Raw genomic sequence first — 25,780 nt, forward strand, 5'->3', positions numbered from 1 at the left:
TACAGGACAGACAGAAGTGTGCACACACAGAGATGCTGCAGGACAGAGGGTGTGCACACCCGGAGATGCTGCAGGACAGACAGAGGGTGTGCATACACAGAGATGCTGCAGGACAGACAGACGGTGTGCACAGACAGCTGTACCACTCATGGCATTTTGACCATCAACTGGCTTCATCCATATTGTGGAAAGTTTGGCAACACTATTCAAATGACCACCTATAAGAGACTACTCAACAAATACAAGTAGGTGTTCTGTTAAAGGAAAACTAACCTGCACAGTTTTGTTAATTAATAAAAATAAATGAGCCAGGCAGCGGTGGCGCACGCCTTTAATCCCAGCACTTGGGAGGCAGAGGCAGGCACCGATTTCTGAGTTTGAGGCCAGCCTGGTCTACAGAGTGAGTTCCAGGACAGCCAGGGCTACACAGAGAAACCCTGTCTCGAAAATAAAAATAAAAATAAATGAGATAAATTTAAATATGATGACCTGAAAAGATGGTCAACAAACATCAAGTTGCTGTACAGTTAAAGGAGGATGGAGAAATGGCACCATGACTAAGAGTGTTCCCTGCCTCCGCAAAACCTGCATTTGGTCTCAGCACCTACTCTGGGGGCTCACAACAGGCTATGAGCTGTCTCTCCAGTCCCTAGAAGACAGTCTCAGGATTTCGTGTTCTGAAAAAGAAGGCAGCATAAGGAAATGAATCCAAGAGAGACGGCCTCTTAATACCAGTGAAGGAGAGCAGCAGCGTAGATGGTGTCCGATGTGTGAGCGTGCAGTGAGCAGTCCTGCCCTTCAGATGGCTCAGAGCCCTGTTAGAGTAGGCCACATTAAGTAAACGGTGTCGGCAGAACTCAGGGTTTTCCAGAGACCCAGTAACATCTTCTGGCATCCAATGGCACCTCAGACACACATATACAGGTAAATAAAGTTATTATAATTCCTAAACAGAAGAAATACAATGTGAATATGAAATCTGCTTTCAGCTTAAGTGATTAAGAATAGTATTTTGGTATTCTCACAATATCAAAATATTCTCACAGTAAGGGGTCATTACAATAAGGGACGCTGTATTGGCGTCTGAGACTAGCACACGGAAAGGCCCTACCCACTACATTACAATAAACGCAGATAATATCAACCCAATCAAGCTGTCTCTTTCTGATTTTCCAGTCTCTGTGGCCTCTTGCTAGACACTTTCAAATGCTGTTTCCCTAGATCTAAATTAAGTATTCCCTATTTCACCTCTGCCCCTGAGTTCTGCCGACACCGTTTACTTAATGTGGCCTACTCTAACAGGGCTCTGAGCCATCTGAAGGGCAGGACTGCTCACTGCACGCTCACACATCGGACACCATCTACGCTGCTGCTCTCCTTCACTGGTATTAAGAGGCCGTCTCTCTTGGATTCATTTCCTTATGCTGCCTTCTTTTTCAGAACACGAAATCCTGAGACTGTCTTCTAGGGACTGGAGAGACAGCTCAAGAGTTAAGAACACTTCCTGTTCTTTCAGAGGACCCGAGTTCCGTTCCCAGAATCCATACAGCAGTTCCCAATTGTCTGTAACTCCAGTTCCAGAGTTTCTGATGCCCTCCATCTTAACCTCTGCAGTCATTGCACACAAACGGTGCACAGACACACCTGCAGATAAAACATCCACACATAAACCCTTTAAAAATGTTTTTAAAAATTGACTGCCCAGTAGCCTCCTGGACAGGTTCTTTATGAGGCAAATACTGGGTACTTTCAGTGTCTAACACCATCTTCCTTCAGATTTACACTGAGTGCTAAGAGGGAACATGCATTGTGACATGTAACCCTTTTTAGAAAGATCATAAAAGTCAGCAATTTCTCCTGAGAGAATTGGTAATTTCCTACAGGCAGTCAATGATCTATGTGGAGGCAGCAGACATGTGAGGGGAAAATTCTTAGTCCCAACTGCAACTAGATTCACAAGCATTAGGGCTAAAACTAATACAATATCCCACCTATGTAAGTATGTAAGGAAATTTTATTAAGAAAATAAGATACGATCAAATAGACAAACAAAGGTCGTGGATACAAATGCTCTTAAGCACTCCCAAACTTAACTTAGATTCAACACTACTCTGACTCAAATCTCAACATTAATCTACAAATGAATATACTAGAATTCCCAAGGGAAATAAACAGAACAGACAAACAAAAGATCTACAAACAACAAAAAATCTACCCAGCAAAAACTTAAGGAATAAGAGAAAAGTTGTCAGAATTCACCATTATTAAAGTGATGTGGTGCACAGAGAAAGAAAAACGACTGCTTGGAAGGACCGAAACCCCACCCCCACCCCAGCACACACGAGCACAGAATACACACTCACAACTGGTACCCATGGGCAAAAAGAAAGTAACATGTCTATCCCAAACACAAACCATATCCAGACAGAGAGAAAGGATCAATAGGAAAACAAACCTTAAAGCAAAAGCTCTGAAACAGAAATAGAAAGATGTAAATGTCACGTCTAACCAACTCACGTGTACTGACATTTCATATGGCTTACATGCACTTCAAATTCAAATGCCCACAAGCTATGTCCAGCAATTACCCTGTATCCCATGTCCTCCACAATATCACAGGAAGCCGCGTTGTCATGGGTGTGCCACACCGTCTCTTTGATGCTGCAGCCGTACATGAATACGTTCTTTTTTCGGGAATGGCCATGGTAATCACAATAAACCTTAAAGAGATCATATAGTGTAACTATTAAAGCCTTGGATGTGCTACACATAGCACATCTCAAAAGACACATTCTGTTGGCTTCCGGTATGTTCACATAAAATGTTTAGCAAGCTGAATGATGCTAACTCTACTCTGTGAGCTCTAAATTTGTAGTTTCATTCCATGTCCAATAATAAGCAGTTACGAGGTTTTTGCATTCAAGGTTGTGGAAGTGTGCTTTAGCGTGATTTTTACTTTAGTAACTTTAGGATGAATTAAAACAAACCTCTGTTGCCAAAATAAAACTTTGAATCTTCTCTTCATATATTAGCAAATAAACGCAGATAATATCAGGCCAATCAAGCTGTCTCTCTTAAGTCATTTCATTTAAAAGACCCATCAATTTAAGAAGAAATAAAACCCCATTTGGGGCAGGATTTATAATTAATGTTCAAACTGATAAATCCTCAAAGGTGTCACATTAAACCTCACACTCTACTGTTCTTTATCACCTACTCAACACTTACCATACAGTGAATGGGATGCTATCTCAGTTGTACAGATACAGTCATTACAACCTCAAACAGCGGTTAAAATAGTTAACTAATTTAAAAGAACCTGAAAATGCTTTCATGAGAAAAATTCCCAAAACTTTCAAATAAACTCTTTAAGAGTATCATTTTTAAAAATGAAAAATAACGCATTCATTTTATTCCCCCATTTTTCCCTTCCTGAATGCAGGATTAGATAATTTAAACACTAATGTAAAAAGAGGTGCACTCTAATCAAAGCTGGTGAGGACAGACACTCGATGACGTCTGTCGGCCTTCCCACAGCACTCTGGCTGAGCCTGCGCTGTGCCCTGGGGCTTGGGTTTCACAGGAACAGCCATGAACTGCTGTGAGATCTGGTAAATATACACTGCTGCCTCCGTGCTGGCCACACAACAGTTAAAGTCTGAAGCACATGACCTACCATTGCTAGTCATAAACAAAAAGTAAAAGGGTAATATAAATTCTAAGCAACAAGAATACATTATTAACTTGACACTATAATCATTATAAAAGATGACAGAAAGGATTTTGAAATTAATGGCTGGCTTTTATAATCATAAAATAACATATAAGGTACACAGGGATCACAGGATTCCAGGAAGATTAAGGCTAGAGGCTACCTATGTGTGAGCCCATAAGAGACCGAGATAGCATTTGACAGAGACGCCTCTGGAGATCTACAAAGTATGTGAGGGGAAAGGTCCTGGAAAGAGCAGGAAATCATGAGAAGCAGAGGGCAAGAGAAACACACAGCCAGGAAACAGTCCTTGGCAGGCTGAGGGCACAGAAGTGGCCTGCAAATGAAAACCTGGTGGTCCTGCCCTCGGAGTATGCCCATGGACCTCAACCCTCAAATCTAGTCACGGATTTTAGTGAGATGTTGATTCCCATGGCAATCAGGTCAGTGGCAGCGAGAAATCACATGTCACAACTTGAGACTCAGCCAACGTCATCCTAAGACCAAATCTGATCTTTAAAATTGAGCTACCCCTGAGATTTAGGGGAATCGCTATGTTAAAAATGAAAAGCTTGGCGACAGTAGAAAGCAACAACAGACTTGACCAAGTCTAAGAAAACATGGAGAACGGAGGACAAGGCTTACAAAACACTAGGTTCAAGCTTCAGTGGGACAAAAATCAGAATGAGCTCAACTCCTCTGGGAACGTGATCATGAGACTAAGTCTGCAGGGGACGGAAGGAGCTGGCACAAATCCTAAAGGCATAAAGAATCTTCTCAGTGGAATTAAGAGTGGAAAATTCTCAACCTTTGGTAATCAACATTCAAACACAAGAGATATTTGGAGCCCCAGACATACATGAACAGAGAACTTCCACAATACTTATTATAGTCAGTCAAGACATTGACCATACAACCCAATCAGCAAGGAAAATATCCACTCACCTTCAGACAGAAACACTGGAAGAGTGGCCAATATTATCAGCAAGCCTGTGATACATTGAAAACTCAATCTTACCAGAAGCTCCTATGATACATTTAAAACTCGGAAAGCAACTGCCAACAAGACTGCTCTATGTAGAAAAGCAGACTCTAAAGTGCGGGGTAAGCAAAGATGCTTCTGACGAGCACAAACCAAAGCAGCTCATGACCAACAGATGACACGAGAGAACGCTACACAGAGGAAAACGACAGTGTGAACATCATGAGACCACAGAAGAGCACAATGGCAGGACAGACGACGAAGTCTTCATTTACAGCATAGTAACCAGCCAACTCCACATGCCAGGAGAGGACAGAAGAAAGATTAATCCAAAACAACCGGGGGTGGGGGGAGGGAAGACAGCAAAATCATAGCAACTAATAAAATATCTCATTGACAACCTTAAATGTGAATGCCCTAAACTCAGCTACGCAGAGGGAGAGCAGCTGGCAGGGTTAAAAGAGATGGAAGATGGGCAATACGGTAGATTCCAATGAAACAAAGAATCATATTCATAGTCAAGCTAGAAAACCTAGAAGAAATGGACACATTCTGTGACACATATGACCTAACAAAATGACACTGAGAAGATTCAAACAACTTAAACAGAATTACAATAATGGAGGTTGAAGCAGTAATTTAAAAAATATATTGCACCATAAAACTCACTTCCAATTCTACCAGACCTTTACAGAAGAACTCATACAATCTTGGAAAACAGAGAGAGGCAGGAATAGAGACAACCTCATTCTTGAAAGCCAGCACCACCACCACACCAAAGCAGGATATGTTATCACAAACAAGTACAAACACCTGGAGGCCAGTTCCCAGATGAACACATTTGCAATAAAACCCTTATGAACAAACTCAAGACCATGTTCTAATCAGCCATGGTGACTGAGCTGTCTCAGCCTCTGCAGGGTGGCTGAATGCATGTGAGTCAGGAAGAGTCATATAGCACATAAATGACTTGGGGACAGAAACTGCACAGACAAAGCCTTCAGCAGGCTGAACTTCTCTTCAAAAAGAGTCTAAAGAAACTAGGAATAGCAACACCATTGGGCTGTATAAAACAAGCCTGCAATTAATATTACACTAAATAGGGGAGACTGAGAGCATTTCCTCCAAAATTTGGAACAGGGCAAGGATGCCCACTCTCTCTCCAATGTGCTCAGGGCTTTAGGTGACACGATATAAAACCAGCACACAAATAGGAAAAGAAGTCAAAATGTTCCTATTTGCAAAAATAAAAACAAGCCCAGAAACACTCTCCTGTACTTGGAGGATCCCAGTGCTCTCCTACTAGAAATGTCTTATGATCTTGAGGCTGTCAGCAAAGTCAACGCACACAAAACCAGCACACGAGTCAGCAGCTGATCTGGGTGTCAATAAAGAATTTGCCAGCTGTCACAATCTCCATGCTGGTCATGGACTCTCTCTGAAAATTTAAGCCCCATATAAACTATCTTCTAAAAATGGTCTCAATCATTATGTTATCACAGCAATAGAAAAGTAGCCAAAACAAGAGCCTTCTTAATGGTCTGGACAGCCTGGGTCGCTACATCTACACTGCACATCTGTATCTCACAGCTGGCGGACAACCTGGGTCTCCACATCTGAATGTACATCTGCATCTCATAGCTGGTATAGAATCTGTCCAACACATCAAAGACCTGAAGCTTTTAAGATACTAGAGGAAAGCACCTCAAGAAGCAAGCACAGGCAAGGCTTTTCTGAAGAGAACTCAAGTAGCACAGGAAATAATTCCAATTAGCAAACAGGATTACACAGAATTAAAGTACCTACATGACGCAGGAAGCAATCTCTGACATTCCTTCAAGACTGGCTGGAAGCTCACAAGTGAGCATTAGCTGTTCTTCTGAGAGAGCCTGGGCTCAGTTCCCAGCTCCCACACTAAGCTGCTCACAACCACCTGTAAATGTAGCTCCAAAGGCCCCGTGCCCTTGACAGACCTGCTCAGGCACATGAACATATGTGTCATACATTCAGACAAACACATACATTTTTTTTTCTTTAAAATGTTTTAAACATTATTTCATTTAATGAACCTGGGATATTTTGCCTGCAAGTATGTAGGTATACACACACACACACAGAGACACACACACACACACACACACACACACACACACTAGGTGTGGTCTGCACCCGCAGACACCAGCAAGTATTGGATGCCCTAGAACTGGAGTTAGGCATCATTCTGAGTAGCCACGTGAACTGGCAATCAAAGTGGACCCCCTGGAGGAACAGAAGTGCTCGTAACCACTGAGCCGCACTCCATCCCTGTATCTTCTGTTTCTGTATCTTCTGTTATTTTTGAGTTGCTTTGATTTTCTTTTTGTTGGGGGTGTGATATTTGTCAACTACACATCTAAGGATCAATAAGTAAATGCTATAATTTTTTAATTAAACACTAAAAAATAAAATGCTCCACTCAAATAAATGGTATAATGAACCAAAAATAAATAGTTCTCACAGAAGAAATACAAATGGCTAATGAATACTTGAAAAGCAGTCTGGGGCCCCACACAGTGGAGGGAGAGAAGCAACTCTGTAAGTCACCCTGACCTTCACATCTGCACTGTGGATAGGCACAGCATCCTTCACACATGTAAAGATAAAGAAAGAAATGTAATTCTGTTGGGTTCTCTTTAGAAAGTATTTGGCATCCTTAGCTACCAGAAAAATGTAAATCAAAGCTGCTCTGAGACTTATCTCATCCCAACCAGAATAGCTATCATTAAAAACCAAATAACAAACACTGAGAGAGATGTACACAAGAGGAACACTGTTCACTGTTTAGAAATATAAATGTGTGCAGTAGCTATGGAAATCAGTATGGACATTCCACAAAATAAAAGGCTAAAACCAGAGCCACTGTAGGATCCAACATCCAACTCTAACTCCACACCTGAATGAGGGATTTTATGTATCTGTGAGAACAGATACAACCAGACTTCACAGTAAACACAGTCAGCTAAGTACAGAAAAACAAACACTGGCATATATGCATAGATCTGCAGGGAGCCCAGACTCAGAACTTAGTTTATACACACTCTGCATAGATCTGCAGGGAGCCTAGACTCAGAACTTAGTTTATACACACTCTGCATAGATCTGCAGGAAGCCTAGACTCAGAACTTAGTTTATACATGTGTAACTAGCTTATACACGTACACAACACAAAACTAGAAAAGGAGATGGAATTCAGGCAACAAGACAGCAGAACAGGAGACCCACTGAGGGAGTAAGAGAAGCAGCTAGGATAGGGGAACAAGGGCAGGGAAGGCAGTGGCAGGGACATGAGGAGAACAAGGTGTAATGACACAAAGGCATGAAGATTCATGATGAGGAATGTCACTCTGCAAGTTAATATAAAAACATAAACTATACTAAGTCATTAATTAGTAAATACACTTCTGTGTACAAAGGCAAACAAAGGCGGCCACATACCAGAGGTAAGCGCTTCACTGCGGCCAGGTACTGGAGCAGCCCCTTTGCGTGGTAAATCGTGGGATGTAACTCTGGGTTTGGACTCTGCCACTGTCTGTTCAAATCCTCTCCACTTAGGGAGCAGCGGTGACTGCACACACAAAGACAGAAAAACAAAAGCAAGGATTCAAGGAGCTGCAGACTGGGCCAACTCAACACACATGGCAATCATTAAGGAAACTTGTATCCACCGTTCGCTACATTCACTATGTAAACTTGTAGCCATCATTTGCTACAGAGGGGGCCCAACTGAACACACATGGCATTCATTAAGTAAACTTGTATCCACCGTTCGCTACCTGAAAAATCCTATGTCACATTTTTGTAACCATGGTGATTTCAAATTTAAAATAGACTTTTGTAAGTCATAAAAAGTCTACTGTATAAAATTAGTAGGCCCCTTCTCTCTCAACTAAATAGAAACCACTCACTACACTAAGTCTGTATGCTACTGCTTGTTGTCTTGTACACACTATGAGAAAGGCAAATATATGAAAATTATGTAGTATTGAAGAAGTGTAAACACACTCTCCTTTCTTCATAGAAGCCGGGCACTAATGTTGTCAAGCACCACAGTCTACAGCCACACTCTCAATAAGAAGCAGGACATGTGTGGTAAGAGTCCTGACATAGCTTTCTAAGACAACTCAACAAAGATTTTATAAAATTACATCCCCATTGAATCAGAACACTAACGCATGCATTTAAAAGTCTGATGTATTACCCACCAAAAACTTGGGTCTTTTTCCTAGAAAAAAAATCATCAAACCCATTATTTGAATTGACTTGAACACTAGTAGATCAACAAATTAGATGCAGCCACCGTAGCAACCTATGACACTCCTGTAACCACTGCTTAACTTACTTTCCATTGATGACACCATCTGGATTTAGCATGGGGACAATTTTAAAAATGTAAGACTCCCGTAAGCTCTGGGCCGTCGGGCTGTTGCTCATGAGGTACTCCAGTGTTCCTTTCATGACCCAGCTGGCATTAGTCTCTCCAGGATGTACCCTCGCAGACAAGAAAATGTACGGGCGCGTTCCTAAAGTGCACACGAAAGCTCAATTCAAATGGACGGCAACTACAATTTTGAATGGCATTTCACTTTAGGGATCTAGAACTCTCCTCGGTTGTGAATTCCAATGGAAAGTTACCAGGCACACACACCATGCACACTCTGCACTAGCCTACAGAGAAAACTACAGAAAATGCATGCAGGCTGCTAGGCACAACAGTCCGCAATATGGACATAAACAGTGTGATAATGTACAGCACAGGGACCACTTGATCATGTTCTATTGATTGATGTAACTTGAAAAAGGTTAGTACTTGAGGGTAAACGTATTTTTACAAAGAATAGCGACTGGGAAAGTTTAAAATATAAACTTGTGTTTCATAAACTCACAGAGAAAAGGAAAATATTAATCTAAATCTGTACGAATGATAGCACAGAGGAACGGGTGATACAGAATCAACAGAGCAGTCACTATGCACTCACACAGAGTCGGCCAACACCATACACCTCACCACCCCTACGCCCATGCACAGTCCCCCTCTCGCCCCCCCCCGCTCTCTCTCATGCTGTTGCTCTCTCTATTGTAATTTGAAATAATTATCAAAAGTTGAACTATGCTCTTGTTTGCACTACCTCAGCAATTCTAAACTTTAAATAGTAGAGAAAACCACGTAGCTATTCAGTGCTAGCTATCAGAATACTGACTCTAAAATACTACTGTGTTTTAGCTTCAGCATTGTTTCCAGAAACAACTAAAACATGACTATCAAAGCAATCCTGAGAGGAAACCTCAGGTGACGCTTTCACTTTCCAGAGTGGACAACTGAGGCACAGAAGTGGTCTATGGTTAGACACAGGACCAAGACTAGAGTCTAAATCTTCTCATGACTGCTCTTAGAATTGTTATAAAATACATAGGAGGCAAACACAAGTGAGAATGTGTGAAGTTTTGAGGGAAGACAGACTTACTGAACTGACAGATATGTTCATAATAACTGGACTCTGGCATTGCTGTTATGGTCACCAAAGGACAGCTGTTTCCAGACAAGGTTTTACACAACACGTCTTTTCGAAAATAGATTTGTTGAGGATTGTGTGCTGATTCCAATTTTTGAAGATGCATCTTGACAAAAATTTAAAAGCAAAGCATATAATCATTTTAAAATTCCCTACTGATATATAGAAACAATGTATCTAGAGATCCAGAACTAGAAGTAAATCTGATTCTTAAAACTTACATATAACCATCAACGCCAAATAAAACACAGCCATGAACATGTGAGGGACAAGAGAAAGGTGGCACCTGCTACTTACACCCCACACCAGCAGGGTTACCCTATGTAGAAGTGAAAGTTACCCTAGGTGGAACCAATATTCTAAATAAGTTCACAGAAATTCAGCTAAGGCTTTGCTGCCAATCTGAGCTGTGAAAAAAAGCATTTGGTTTTCAAAGAATTTAGAATTCTGGACTTATAACTAAGGTCACATTAGTTATAAGCTAACTAATCACATGCTAAAATTACAAGCCAGAAATTATGAACAATTTCTTCTGACTTCTAGATGTGTGTGCGTGCACACGTGCATGCATGCATGTGTGTGTGTGTGTGATATTGATATTGTTCAGTGAGTCTAATGACCATGCCATGGGCTGTCACTCAGCCCAGCCTTCCCTCTACGCCACAGGCTAGGCCTTCCTTGCACTGGAGCTGCCCAGGTCTCCTTCCTGTATCTGATCACCCTTCCATACCCTTGCCATTAGATCAGATACTTTGTTGTGAGAATGAACCTCCCACGGCTGGCCATCTACTCACTCTATCCAGTTTACTCAGCTTTGTACAAACATTCACAATGTCACAGCCCTCTCACACACTCTGAGGAGCTCGAGTCTTATACAATGAACCTGGTTCTTATGCCAAAACATTAATTTTCCTACAGAAAAATTCAAAATAATTCAAAATGTAGCTTTATTTCCCTGCTGTTACAAGGTTCCCCACTTGTTTCTACAAGATTAATATTTATATTTATTTATAGTTATATTTATATTATAGTACTCTTTAGTTAAGCAAAGTGAAATCTCATTTAATTAAGATTTGTTCACAGAAAGTTGTAGAAGTATCAGTTTCTACAAGTGATATGTGAAGTACATAAATTTTCCTTCCTAGCTCTTTTTTTAAATTCTTTTTCTTTTGTGAGAGCATAGGAGTGGGCCCATGTGCATGCACCTGTGTGAGTACGAATGCGACAGACGCTGACATGCGTGTCAAGTGCTGGCTGCTTCTCTACCTCTCCCCTTTCTTTTTCTTTCCTGAGATAGGGCCTCTCAGTGAACTTTGGCTGCCTTCGCCCCGGCAGTGGGGTTCAGGGCTCACTAGACCATAACTGGTGTTCCTCTGTGGATGCTGCAGGTGTAGGTGGGGGCCCTCGCTCCTGTGGCGCCAGCGCTTCAGCGTCTGAGGGTCCCCAGGCTCTCAGAGCTACTTCATCCCCCCTCCCACCTGTAATGTTTCCAACAAGGACTTCATCTCTACTCATGTACAGCCTACATTCTATTGATATACTTAACCAGAAGCAAACTGTACCACTGACCTGGTACTTACTCGCAATACAGAACGGTATTCACAAGTTGGCCATCAGGCCCTCTCACCTGCAGAGTTGAATACGTATATGGATAGTGATAGGCAAAGTAGCACACATCATCTTTATGCGGGAAGCTCACAGTGAAGGTGATGGTGTAGTAGGACTTTCCCTTCTGCCCGCCTGCAGCAACTGAACTTCTGGAGAAGTGATTCCTGCGATTGAAAAGCATAAAGCACTTTATTCTCCATGCACAGTTGTTCTCATTTCTTATGCTCATTTTATTAAGTAGAATTTCAGAAAGAAAAAAGAAAAACCCCAGTGGATATTTAGTTTAACTGAACTGCTTTATTCAATAGACACTGTTTTAGTTACTTTCCTATTGCCATTATAAGAGACACCATGACCAAGATAATTTATACAAGAAAGAGTTTACTTGGGGCTTAAGAGTCTCAGGTTCCATCCTGCTACAAGCATCCCAGCATAGCATCTGGCAGGTAGGCCTGGTGCTGAAGCAGTAGCTCAGAGTTAATGTCTCCATCCACAAGTCTGATGCAGACACAGAGCTCACAGGAGGTGAGGTGGGCTTCTGAAACCTCAAAGCCACACATTTCCTCCAACGAGGCCACACCACCTAATCCGACCCAAACAATTCCACCAACCAGGGACCAAGTGTTTAAACATGTGATCCAATGGCCACCATCCAGTAGCACTGCTCGTCTCTAGACGGAGAGCTCGTGAAGCTCACGCTCCTGTCAGGGACTCATGGCATTATTGACTTCGTCCAAGACAGCTCCCTCCATCAATCAACAGGGAGGACCACATGTATGGGATCTGGAGCTGGCAAGCCACAGCACCTGGCACTTTACATAACGGGTGTTAAGATTAAAGAAGAAAACTCGCCAGGAAGGCCGCTGTTTCCCGATGCTTCCTGGTGTGGCCGGAAGGAAATCTGCAGCATCACAGATGCTGTGCTCTTGCCAAAATGAACCAAAGCTTGATTATGCTTTTACAGCTAACTGACAGTACAACGGTTTCAGTAAGATACAACTGTTAATAGCAAAGATGCAATCAGCAAAAGACAAATTTAAAACTCCTGTATGAGAAAGAAACCAGTTTAACAGAGCAAAGGGAATCCTACTGATAAAAAAAAATTTAAGAACCATATTAACATAGATTAAGTGTGACTTGTGATGAACAAGGGAGATCAGTAGTAGCCAACAGACATTTTTAACATGGAATACTTTCAAGGGTGTGTTTTTTTCCAAAAACAGTTTGTTCTTTTTTGCTAATAGCTCTACAAATAAATCACATTTTCCAGGCTTTTATACTTTAAAAAAATGTAATGTGTGCTCTTTCATAAAACCTAATTGGAAAAAACAAAAACAAAACAAAAAAAAACAAGTACTATGCAACATTTATATGGCCCCTGGGGAAATCTGAACCCTGAATAGATTATAGTAAGGAATTTTCTTAATTTTTCTGCTGTACGGTAATGGCAAGGTGGTTGGATGGTCTTTAAGGGGTCTTTGTACTTTAGAGATAAGTATTTCTGTACGGAATATGGTATCTGACAACTGCTTTAAACAATTCAGCATGTGGACCACTACCAACATGGCTCAAAGGTACCTTCTGCCAAAGCTAGCAAGCTGAATTCAGACCTAGAACCATGTCATAGGAGGAAAGAACCAAACCCGAAAGTTGTCCTTTGACCTCCACACAAAAGCAGTGGCAGAGGCACCCACTCTCTAACACCAGCCCTACTATATAAATAAATCAATGCTAAGGAACTTCCATATGTCAACATGGACGCAGGGAGCCCTGAAATGCACAAGCAGAACTGACCACAGGACAGTGACTGTTCAACATGGGCAGCAAACCCCTGGGACAGCATCCTGCTCATAGCTTTTAAAAATCCTTAAGTATTGCTGACATAGGCATTTAAAGATACTCTGCCAACTCAATTTCTACAGTTCTAAACACTCTTGAGAAACAGGGCTTACAGGCTTTTTATTCACACACTTACATACTCAAACTATTCTTCATTAACTGCATCACTGTATACTGAATGGCCAGATAATGGCAAGTGCCAAGAACTAAGAATCATACAAAACAGTTTCTTCTCTGAATTGACCTACCTGAAGAGGTACGTATGCCTGTAGTGAGAATTTGGTTTCTTTAAAAACCCAGTTATGTTATGTGAATATGCTTTTATTTTAGTCCCAGGTGTGGGGTAAGAGGCAGCTTTACAGCAGGTGATTGCGATTTGCCTTGTGCACTAGCTGGGGTGTGATTTTTGCCAGCTGCAGATAGTTTAATTCTGGAGACTCTGGGGAGGGCTATAAATACGAAAACTCCAAGACCGCCTGGGAAGGAGGCTGCTGCTCCCCTGCGGCTTCTGGTTGCTGCTGTTGCTTTTTGTCAAATGGTCATGAGAAATGAGACAAGAAGAAGAAACTGGATATTCTGAAGACAAAGACTGACTTGCCACAAGGAGCTCAACACCTCTATTCAGCAGAAGAAGCCTAAAGAGGTTTATGTCTCCTTTTCCCTCTAACCTTCTTTCTCTTCTACCTAGTGTTGGGGGTTGAAGAGACTGGGATAGAATAAGGGCTGGAAGGGAGGTAGAGCTATAAGAACCCAGTAAAGTAGTAAAAAAAAAAAAATACCAACATATGCTATCATACATGTTCCATGGAAGTTACAGGCTATAAATGAACAAGACACACATGTTGACAGAAGACAACTATGCTCTATTTATAACACAACAGCCTCTGATCCTTAGTATCAGACTTCTAGAAAGCAACCACAATAATGCATGCAACATAAAAAATAGTTAACCAATGAATGCTAAATTGCACTGAATTCCAGTTTGGTCTGATAGTAGCCAGACAAAAAAGCAAAAATTCCTGTTACCACTCCTTACACAGAACAGAACTTAATTGTGTTATTTATGGTCACGAACACTGCAATGTGAAAAGAAGTGAGATGTACGTAGAGAAGCCTGAGTGTTTTTGATATTTAATAGCCTGAGCAATGCCTCTGAAACCATGCCCACCACTGCCCAGGTCACCACTGGGTCGCTGCAACGTTCTAGGACAGAACAGGTAACCTTTCTATTGAGCTATCATTAAAAGCAGCACAAGCAGTGTAAAGTGGAGACCAGGGTATGCATTTCCTTTGCTTCTGCTTCTTAGTTATGTGCTACTTATCTTGCTAACAGACACGGAGGGATGGAACTTTACTGAGATGAAGCCCATTTCTTTCCCAGAAAGTAACAGAATTTAAGATTTAGGTTTTTTCCAAAGGGAATATATACTGTTAAGTTGCTTTAAATTCTAGTCATCATCATCTTCTGGCAAAGCTACAAGAACGAGACATCAGTGTTAGTTAAGGACAACATTAAGAATCAAAATCCACTTTATGGAAAATTCAAGACTAACAGGACAGAAACTGTTATCCAAGGGAAGTAAACACCAAGACCGAGATTAGAAAACACATACAAACTCTGTGTGACTGATGGGAAATGATCGTTAAAGCATAGAATTTTAAAAAATAAAAATTTAAAAATCTATTTTTATTTTGGGAGACGTTGTAAGGACATCGGGCAGTGATAAAAGGTACAGGGAGAGGAATGGAATTAAGGTACATGGTATGAAATTCACCAAAAAAAAAGGCTGGAAAGCCCGGATGTTAAGTGTCCAGTGTAGATGTAGGCTCAGACCTGAGCACTGCTAGATTTGCATTCACGTTCTAACAAGACCACAGGGAACTGAAGTCTCCACAGGCCGGAGCTGTTATGCGCAGCTCACAGCAACTGGGATCCTGTGAGAGGATAAAGTACATATTCTATCAGTAAAGAGACAGGAGAAGACAAGAATCCATGCTGTCAAGGAGCATGTCTGTGCCTGTTTGTGAGAGCGGCTGGACATAATTATAAGTCTGATACATGCTTTCCATTTTAAGAGATTAACCTGAAAGTGTGTGTGCATTAGGGAAGTATTTCTGAAAAGACAGCAGCAAAGTGTAATCATGGGCCTTCTCTCAAGGAGAGGTCTGACCTACTTCCACAACAGCCACACACCTAGGTAGTAAGCCACACATCCTAGCCTTCCGGGCACAGAAATGCACAGAAGCACAGCAAGGATAAAGAGGTCACGAGGAAAACTGGGTGAGGGATGAACAGGGGAAAGAATGTGCACGTGAGGCGCACGCACCATGCCCCTAATGTATGTACAAGAAGGGGAGTCAGCATTAGGAAACGTGTTACATATAGAATTAGAGTAAAATCAGAAGCAAGGACTAAGACGCCTACATCATTTACAAGCAAAGCTGTAGTCATAAACAGGCACCTATATCATACACACCTACCCTCCCACACAGCCTCAGGGACCACTTCAGAAGAGGAAGAAAATCTAGACTAAAACAGTGGCTTCTGGATAGAACAGGACAGCTGTGTTCATGAACTCAGAGCAGGCACCAGGTTCACAAGCCTGCACTCCAATCAGGGGCACTATGGACAGCGGATGGCTTCTGGAGCAAAGAGAGTTGGTTTTCTTTAATGGTGTGGCCCCTTTGTAGGCCAGCCATCATCCAACGGATGTCCCCACACACAGGTGTATTATGGGCAGCACAAATTAGACTCCATGGGTTATTTTACAAAGTGGGGGAGAAGAAAAAGAAGGAAAGGAAAAGGAGGAAGAGGCAAGGTTCAGGGAATTGGGGAGACAGGAGTGGAGTTGAAAGAGCTAGAGGAAGGAGTAGGGGTTGACGAGGGTCTAAATACATTGTATGAAATTTCCAGAGAGTCAATAAAAATTAAGGTTACTACTGCTGGGTTAAAGCATCCTGACTAAAGTAAGGAAGAGAGGAGAGCATTTACTCAGCTCACACTTCCACAGCACTGTCCATCTCTGACGGGAGTTAGGATAGGAACCTGGAGACAGGAGCTGACACAGAATCATGGAGGGCTGCCCCTTATTGGATCCCCATGGCTTGCTCAGTTTTCTTATAGAATCCAGGAACACCAACATAGGCACAGCACCACCCACATCGGGCTGGACCCTCCCACATCAAATTACTAATTAAGAAAATAACCTACAGGCTTGCCTACAGTCCAGGCATTTTCTTAATTGAGGCTCCTTCTTTTCCCCTGACTAGCCAGCATACATGCTGTGTTTTCATTGTTACACTGAAACAGAATGGAATGTAGCCTTCTATGAACTTCTGTAAGAATACTCACTTGTAGTAACAAATGTCAGTACCCATACGAATCCACCATGGTCTGGCATTTAGTGCTTCCTGAACTGAATACATAAGTGGCTGCATACCTTTGAAAGAAGAGGAAAGGAAAGAGAACTCTTTTCAGAATTGATGTAAAAATGAATCTTGCCTTCTAGAAAGTACCAAAATTTCAGGAAAACTGAAGTATACTGCATTTCAATATTTTAGGATGTATTAGAGAAATCTGAGTAATTTCTTAGATTATAATTTAATCAATATCCCTTTGAAAGTTCAACTAAAATGGAATAACTTTAGAGTGAATGGCTACCAATTCTTTTCTGTTAAATTACTGTTAAAGAGTTCGGTCAATTAAAGTTAGTTTACTCCTTGTACAAAGTAAAATAGTCAAACTTAATAAAGAAATCGTGTAGGGAGATGGCCCTGAAGGTAAAACTCGTCACCCAAGCATGAGGCTCCATTAACTGTCAGAAGCCATGGAGATAGCAGCACCTGTCTGTAATCTCCATGCTCTTAAATGCTGGGAGGAAGCTCATCCAGTGAGCCTGGCCAAAGCAGCAGCCACAACACAGACAGACCCTGGCTGAAGCAAAATCAAAGGGCATCATGCATGGACACACCGGCAAGTGCACACACACCACAGTGCACACACACACAGGCAAGTGAACACACACCACAGTGCACACACACACACAGGCAAGTGCCCACACACACACCACAGTGCACACACATACAGGCAAGTGCACACACCACAGTGCACACACACACAGGCAAGTGCACATACACCACAGTGCACACACACACAGGCAAGTGCACACACACCACAGTGCACACAGAGGCATACCATAGTGTGCACACACACACCACAGTGCATCCACACACAGGTAAGTGCACACACACCACATCGAAGACTCGTGCACACAGGTGCACACTCACACACAATAATGAGCAATCACTCCTCTAATTCTTCATAGAGTCTCATATGCAGTGAGAAAGACCACAGAGGTTTATGTCTGTTTTCATTCCTTCTCTACAGAAGTGTTAACATGGCTTGTGTCCCAGCTAGTCTTGCATCAATATGAGACAAGCTAGAGTCATCTGAGAAGATGGAACTGCAACTGAGGAAATGCCTCTGTAAGATCCAGCTGTAGGACTTTGCTTAATTAGTGATTGATGGGGAGGGCTCGGCCTACTGTGGGTGGGGCCATCTCTGGGCTGGTAGTGTTGGGTTCTATAAGAAAGCAGGCTGAGGCAAGCCATGGGCAGCAAGTCAGCAAGCAGCATCCCTCCATGGCCTCTTCATCAGCTCCTGCCTCCAGGTTCCTGCCCTGTGTGAGTTCCTGTCCTGACTTCCTTTGGTGATAGACCAGGATGTGGAAGTAGAAGCTGAATAATCCCTTTCCTCCCCAAGTTGTTTGTTGGTCATGGTGGGAACTGACAATGAAGGTAGGGTTAAAGAGACAACACACTTTCCTGGATACTCTTAAGAGATATGCTTCCATATGAGTTTTACAATTGCATTATTTGCCCAGGCATCATGATGCACTCCTTTAATCCCAGCACTGGAGAGGCAGACATGTGGATGTCTGTGCTCCAGGCTGGCATAGTATGTATACATGTTGAGATCTCACCTCCCCACAAATAAAAACCATAAAATCATCTTATTTCATTCCAGAACCTGATAAACTAGACTTTTTAACTAGAATTGAGTTAAATTTTAATGTAATTATAGAAACACTGATGGCTTTCCTGAGAGCTGGCTTGATTTTAAATCCTACCTTCAGTATGGAATCATTTTCCTGGTGTAGGAGTATCTCATTAAGTATATTTGCGTTTTATAAGGTTTCTTTTCCTTTCTAACTGGCTCTTTCACTGCTGTTTGAGGCTCACCTTAAACATGTGCTGCCTAACACGAACCCTAGGGGCAGGGAAATGGCCATACTAGAACATAGACAGAGCTAGCATGGGTGCCTGTTTTTTAATATTTCACTTAACACTGCTATGCTGCCTCCTGGCCCTCCGGGGGGAGGTTAACCTCCTGTGTGCTCCTTAATGACACAGGCCTGCTTAGGAAGTTACTGTGTTCTATCTTCATTGCATTTTAAGAAATCAGAACCCCAGACCCTGATGATGACACAATCATCTTCTCATAATTTTAATAAAAATGTTATACAGTACTCGATGAAATATTGACCAATTTTCTCAAATCAATTCTATCATGTATAATACAAGAGACAGTGACTAATCCCCATGTGGCAGACACTGCTGTGTTTAGATATATAAAAATAGTCACCGTGTCCTCTCAACTGCCCACCCTTCATGTTATGTTATATTCATTTCATCACCAGAACTGACTACATTTAAGAGTTAGGATCACTTTATCCATGGTCTTTCAGCACAAGCAAAAGAAAAACCATGGCTCCCTCGCCCCACTGATGGGCGCACTGTAAGCTGGAGGCTCCTTACTGTAAGCAGCTTTAGTTCTAAGGAATGGCTATTCTTTTACGGTAACTTGTTAAATTGGTTATTACCTACGATTCTGCACCTAGAGTCTTACGTTGCTTCTTTTCTTAGATTTAGTATTTTTAAATTATGCGTATGTGCCTTTGAGTGCAGTAACCGTGGGGGCAGAGGTGTAGGCAGCCCTAGAGCTGCAGTCACGGTTTGCCGTGAGCACCCGACAGGGATGCTGACACCCGAACTGCAGTCCTCTGACAAAGCAGGAACACTCCCAACCACTGAGCATCTCTCCAGCTCCACAGGTTGCTCTTTCTAAGAGGGAAGTTCAAAGATCATACTAGGTTCAGAAAAGTAAACTTAAATCCATTTGAATATTTTCATCAATTGCTAGAATAAATAACAAAAGTATAATTTAGTTTTATAGGATTAAAAATATAGTCTCCCCTCCCACCTTTTTTCGTTTGGTTTAGTTTCTTAAAGCAGGGTCTTGTGTAGCCCAGGCTAGCCTTGAACTCCCGACCCTTCCACTTGCCATTTCCCACCTGCTAAGAGACTGCAGGAACGCACCACCATGCTCAACTTTGCACTTTTCAATAGTGGAAACAGACTGTTTAAATTCCTACATTGGGCGGGCTAGAGAGATGGCTCAGCAGTCAAGAACACTGACTGTTCTTCTGGAGGTCCAGGTTTCATTCCCAGCACTCACACAGCAGCTTACAACCATCTGTAACTCAAGTTCCAAGAGATCTGATACCTTCTTCTGGCCTCCAGTACCTGACATGCATGTTCTGAACATATATTCAGGCAAAATGCCCAAACACACACAATAAAAACAATGTTAGTTTTACATCTGTGGACTGGTTAGACAGCTCAATGAGAAACAGCACTTATCGTACAAGCATAAGGATCTGAGTTCAAATCCCCAGCACACATGTAAGAAGCTGGCTGTGGCTATATATGTGCCTATAACCCAGCACTGAGTGGGCACACAAAGGATCCCTGGGCCTTACTGGATGCCAGCCCTGCTCCAGGTTCAACGAGAATCCTGCCAAGGGAAAAACAGAGTGCTATCAGGGTAACAACATACTCCTTTAGCCTTGGTGTGTGCACACAGGCTTGCGTGTGCACACACACACACACGTCTATCTTTTTCTAAACATTATATTTGTGTGCTTTGCTTTGTTTTTTGTCTAACTATTTTCCACACTTGTCTTCATTGACTCTCTTCCTTCCCTTTGGTTTATCTCCTTCCCTAGTTGCTGACTGAGTGTTTTCTAAGAGTAGAACCAGTCCGGTTTACAAGTTAACGCTGACTAAGTCACACTCCCTAAGTCTGAGTCAGCTAGCCTTCTGCTAAAATGAAATGCAGCATATACAGAGGCATTTATTAAACACCAGCAATGAGCCTAGCTCTACAGGAGAATTTACATTTTTAAGTATTTAATTTTAATAGCCTCAAAGTGGCTAGTAGCTACTACCATGATGGACAGACATTTCTAAATAATTTCTTTTCTTTTTTTTTTTTGGTTTTTCGAGACAGGGTTTCTTTGTGTAGTCCTGGCTGTCCTGGAACTCATTCTGTAGCCCAGGCTGGCCTCGAATTCAGAAATCCCCCCTACCTCTGCCTCCCAAGTGCTGGGATTAAAGGTATGTGCCACCACTGCCCAGCTTCTAAATAATTTCTAACATCAGTTTTAAATATCTTTTTTAAAGATATTTTTTAAAAATAAATATTAATTTCAAAAACCTGGTTTTTAATCACTTCTGTGTTAATTTCTACCAATAGTTTAGATCATTATACAAAGTACAGAATATTTCTGATATTTGTAAGTTTCCCAGTGATAAGATGTAAGCTTCTTCAGACTGTAAAACCTGAAGAGTGGCCACACTCTTAGGTAAGGTTCTGTGGGTGGAGCCACTGGAGAGCCAAGGCATGTGCTTCCTAAGACACTCCCAGGGCCAATTCAAATGTTCCCTTTATCTGCCAAACACTGTAGCCTATGTGACATATGTCTGTCTCACACTTGAAGCCCAACACTCTGGTTTACAGTTTTGTCTTTATCTCACCATTTTGATGAATGAAGACAGTCAGCGTTCCTCTCACAGCTCTGAGAGTTTCCTGAATGTGTAAGCCTCCAGTCCACTCATTTTCTGGCCGGCAATGTCGCGCTCCAGTAGGATGGCCTACTCTCTCGAGCACTTCCACACCTTCCACCCCCTTGCTTGTTGCTGGACAGCTGCCTAAGTTCCGTCACTTCACACACCCAATATCTTCCTCTTTCTTAAGTTTTACTCTCAGGTTGCTGGAGCACACCCTCAAATATTTCTCAAAAGTGGAACCCCAAGTTTGGTTGCACTGTTCCCAGTCTTTACATCCTTGCTTACACTGTAACTTCTTGCTAGGCCAGATTCGATTATAATAATAGCTGTCTTTTAATAAAGTTAATTATTGGAGCTTTTGCTCTGTTTCTGTAGGTCTCCATGACAACTTTACTGCATAAAGGTTTGTAGCATCTTAAAGACAGAAACCTGTGAATGGCTCCTGTCTCTTAGCTATTCTGGTTTTAACTATTAAATTTCTCTGATGCTGCTGCACATGGCCCACCTCATACCCATCAACCCACTTTCTTTCCACTACTTAACAAATACTTGCTCCCTTTTTTAACTTTCTATTTTTCCTGGTCCGGTTGATTTTTTTCTTAATGTGTTGCCCCCATCCTTTTATGGTCTAGATTAGCTGTCATTTCTCAAGGCTATGTCATCATACCAGAACCAGTCTGCCTTCTCCCACATCCTCTGCTTGAACACTACTAGGACACCTTATATACTCTGAGAGCGCTACATGGACTAATGTTTCTCAAAGAGTGTGTAGGTAGCATGTTTCCTGAATTCTTACATTTACTGGCAGTGACAAATGACAGATTGTATAAAAGATATGTGGCTGTTTCCACGCCTCTAGAGTTCCAGATGGCTGGTCCAGTACTAGGCTGACTTTCTATATGCACAAAGACATGGTGGTTTCAAGCACATACTCTACATCCAGGGCTTACATTCCAACGTGGCCACAGATGCATGGCTTTGACAGAGTGCTACGCACTGTCTACACTGCTAGCTCTTCAGTAAGTGAGCACTGGGAGCATACTGCGTTGAAATACTCCAAGACCTGTCCAAGGCCAGACTTGCTGACAGTCACCTGCCCATAGTACTGTCATTTTTCTCCAAAGGAAAATGAATCGAGCTACTTGCTGAAAACTCAGCAGTGTCACTGCACGCATAAGTCACGTCTGAGTCCCTGGCCCTCGCCAAGCCACTGAAACCTCATTTCACCCTCCTACAGACAGGAAAGCTCATATAACAGCTAAGTACTGGACGCACAAAAGGGCTCAGGCTGACGTTAAGGGCACTTTATACCTATCTGAAATGCTCTGATTTTTTTAAAAAACAATGTATTCTAACACTACTTTTTAAAGTATGGTATTAATTCTGAAAAAAGAAAGCAATGCTCAAGAGTTCTGACTGAATATATTTGGAACAAATAGGCTGCAACACCAAGAATCAATCTCAGTGACTCAGATTCAACATGAAGAGCTATATCTGAGTAATTGATATTGAGCAAAATATTAAGTTGCCACAGAAACAACCAATGGCACTGGCCTTTAATAAAAAAATAAATAAATAAAGCCAGGGTCAGTAATAACCACAGACATGAAAGGGGAGGTGTCTCTGGCTCCACCCACCATATAACTCCCAGGCACAACACTAAGGGGACATTAATGGATGAGGACAAACACAGTTTAAAATAGAGAAGGGTCTCAATCTCTCCAGATATCCTCACCAACAGATGAGTACATTCAACAAATAATACAAAAGCAGACACTACCCAGACTCTCAGCACGAGGAATCTGTTGCCAAGAAACAGGCAAAGGGACAGGAGCTGGAAGGAGACTACAGTGTAAATCAAAGTAAAAGTCAGGCCAAAATATACTAAAGAAACAAGAAGCAGGTGTTCATGTGTGCACGTGTGCATGTGTATGCATGTGGCCTTCAGGAGCTGGCTCTCCCAGACAGGCCTTAGGTCAGGTTTCCTCAGCATGTACCTTCCCTCACTGACCCATCTCCTTCCTGTGAGTCGCAATTCACAGTGACAATGCAGCGACATCTAATGGTTATGGACAGAGTGAGGTCAGCACCTGCATAAAGAACAGACTCTAGGAGACAAGGAGAATGAACACAATGCCGACAACAGACTTCATCTCAGTTCAACAGTCAGTTGAATATATGGAAGAACTGAAAGACTGAAATGTCTGAGCTAAAATGTTTCACTGATTTAAAAGCAGAAAGTCTAACTTAACTGGGGATCCAAGGACCAGAAGGTACTTCATGTATCAGTGACAGTGTCCTGATCCTGACCATCATGCTACAGTGACACCCAAGAAAGCCATGGCTTATAGAAAGTAGATACAAGGAGATCCAGAGTGCCAGGGCACCATTTCAGATGCCAGCCTCTTGGCAAACCATGTGACCTTTCCTTACACTTCGACTTATTTCAACATAGAACTTGTAGAAAACGCTGCAAGTTGTGGAATACTGCTCAGCGGATGATGGGTTTGCTCGACAAGTCTGAGGGCCGGAGCGTCGACACCCAGAACCTTCAGAAAAGCCAGATGCAGGAGCCTGTGTGTGAGCCCAGCACAGTCCTGCCAGGATGAGAAGAGACATGAGCTCTTGAGCTCTTGGGCCTGCTGTACACAGATGTAAACAAGGATCCTGACTCCCAATGGAAGGCAAACATGCAGTCCTCTGACCTCAGCACACATTCCACAGCATGCATGCACATACCACATACATACATCATATATATACACAGCACACATCATAACAAAAACACAATTATACTCAAACAGCATACCATACATCTCATACACACACACACACACACACATGCACACGCGCGTATATAAACTCACTTAACATACACACAAAGTTGATTCTCTTAGACTGGGTCTCTGACAATGTCTTGTGCATGCTCACTTTATGTTACAAGCAAGATTGTTATGGTCGATTTACACAGGAAGGAGTTAAAACCCTCCTGAGCCTGAGAGACACACAGGGAGAGAATGAAACAGAAGCTATTAATAAATGCAAAACTGCCATCTGGTGGCAACTTAAGAAAATATATTCAAGTAACAGAGTAAAGAGGGTGTGGAGATAGTGACATAAATGTTCAAATTTAGCAATCCAGACAATGTTACCTCAGAAATATATTCAAAACAGCTTTGGGACCACTTGTGAGAACAACTTAATAGAATCAGCCAAAAAAGTGTCTCAGGGTGTCGGGGGAAGGGGCAACTAAAGAAATGAAAGCAATGCTGGCACTGCCCATCTTAGTGAGCCTTCCAAAGGCCTCTACCTACCGAGTCCATTCCCATGTGTCCATCACTCAGTGTCCCCTAGGCAAAATGTCCAAGCCGTCCCACAACATAAGGCAGGAGGCAAGCTATTCTAATAAGTACTATGGCCTCCCTCATCAGTTTACGGCAAGGAAGGCGCTCCAGCTTTCCAGTACAAATGATTTCTTTAGTCATCAAAGGTTCCAGGCGCTCATTATATCAACTGTGTAGCCTGTTCTAAGTATATACAATGCTGAATTCAAGTTTGCAAAAACACTCACTTTTTTCAAGTCTACTGATGTAAAACCAAGCCATCTTCAGTTTTGTGTAGTATTAACCTAACAAATCCAACACTGGTCTTATTTTTAAAAGTCTAGCTACCTAAACAGCTTGTTCTATCTACCCTTTATCCTAACTTCATAGATAACATTTACAAATATACGAAAGAAAAAGAACATTTGCAATATTAAGTCCTTGTTGTAAACCAGAGAGAGCCTAGAATAAAGTCAGATGGAGACTGAGAAAAGTTCACCTTGTGGTCTGTGTGGTGGGGTGGTTCAATCCCACGGATGTTCCATGCCACATGGAGTCCTCAAGGAACAGCAACAGGAATCATCATAAAGGGAGGGAGGGGGATCGAAGGGAGAGGGAGAAGGAGGAAGGGAAAGGAAGAGAGAGGAAGAGAGGAGGAAGAAGGGGAAGAAGGAGAAGAAGGGGAGAGGAAGAGAGGAGGAAAAAGGGGGAGGAGGAGAGAGAGAAGAAGGGGGAGGAGGGGAGAGGAAGAGAGAAGGGGAAGGAAGAGAGAGGAAGAAAAGAGGAAGAAGTGGAAGAAGGGGAGAGGAAGAGGAGGAAGAAGTGGAAGAAGGGGAGAGGAAGAGAGGAGGAAGAA

General features: G+C 42.2%; 1 protein-coding gene across 7 annotated transcripts in view; it reads right to left on the reverse strand.

The window, feature by feature from the left end:
• Positions 1-25,780, reverse strand: part of Agtpbp1 (ATP/GTP binding protein 1) — a 122,026-nt gene that overhangs the window by 14,640 nt on the left and 81,606 nt on the right. For 6 of the 7 annotated variants that reach the window (XM_028772007.1, XM_028772006.1, XM_028772005.1 and 3 more), the window contains 6 exons: positions 17,043-17,130; positions 11,871-12,015; positions 10,196-10,349; positions 9,073-9,253; positions 8,169-8,298; positions 2,589-2,720 (listed from right to left, as the gene is read on the reverse strand). In XM_028772007.1, coding sequence (XP_028627840.1) covers positions 2,589-2,720; positions 8,169-8,298; positions 9,073-9,253; positions 10,196-10,349; positions 11,871-12,015; positions 17,043-17,130 — 830 coding nt within the window. Of the gene's footprint in view, positions 1-2,588; positions 2,721-8,168; positions 8,299-9,072; positions 9,254-10,195; positions 10,350-11,870; positions 12,016-17,042; positions 17,131-25,780 lie in introns of those variants that run through there. The other variant, XR_003711981.1, reaches the window with a different exon arrangement.

The sequence above is a fragment of the Grammomys surdaster genome, unplaced genomic scaffold (assembly GCF_004785775.1).
Source record: "Grammomys surdaster isolate TR1022 unplaced genomic scaffold, NIH_TR_1.0 211, whole genome shotgun sequence".
Lineage (NCBI taxonomy): Eukaryota > Metazoa > Chordata > Mammalia > Rodentia > Muridae > Grammomys > Grammomys surdaster.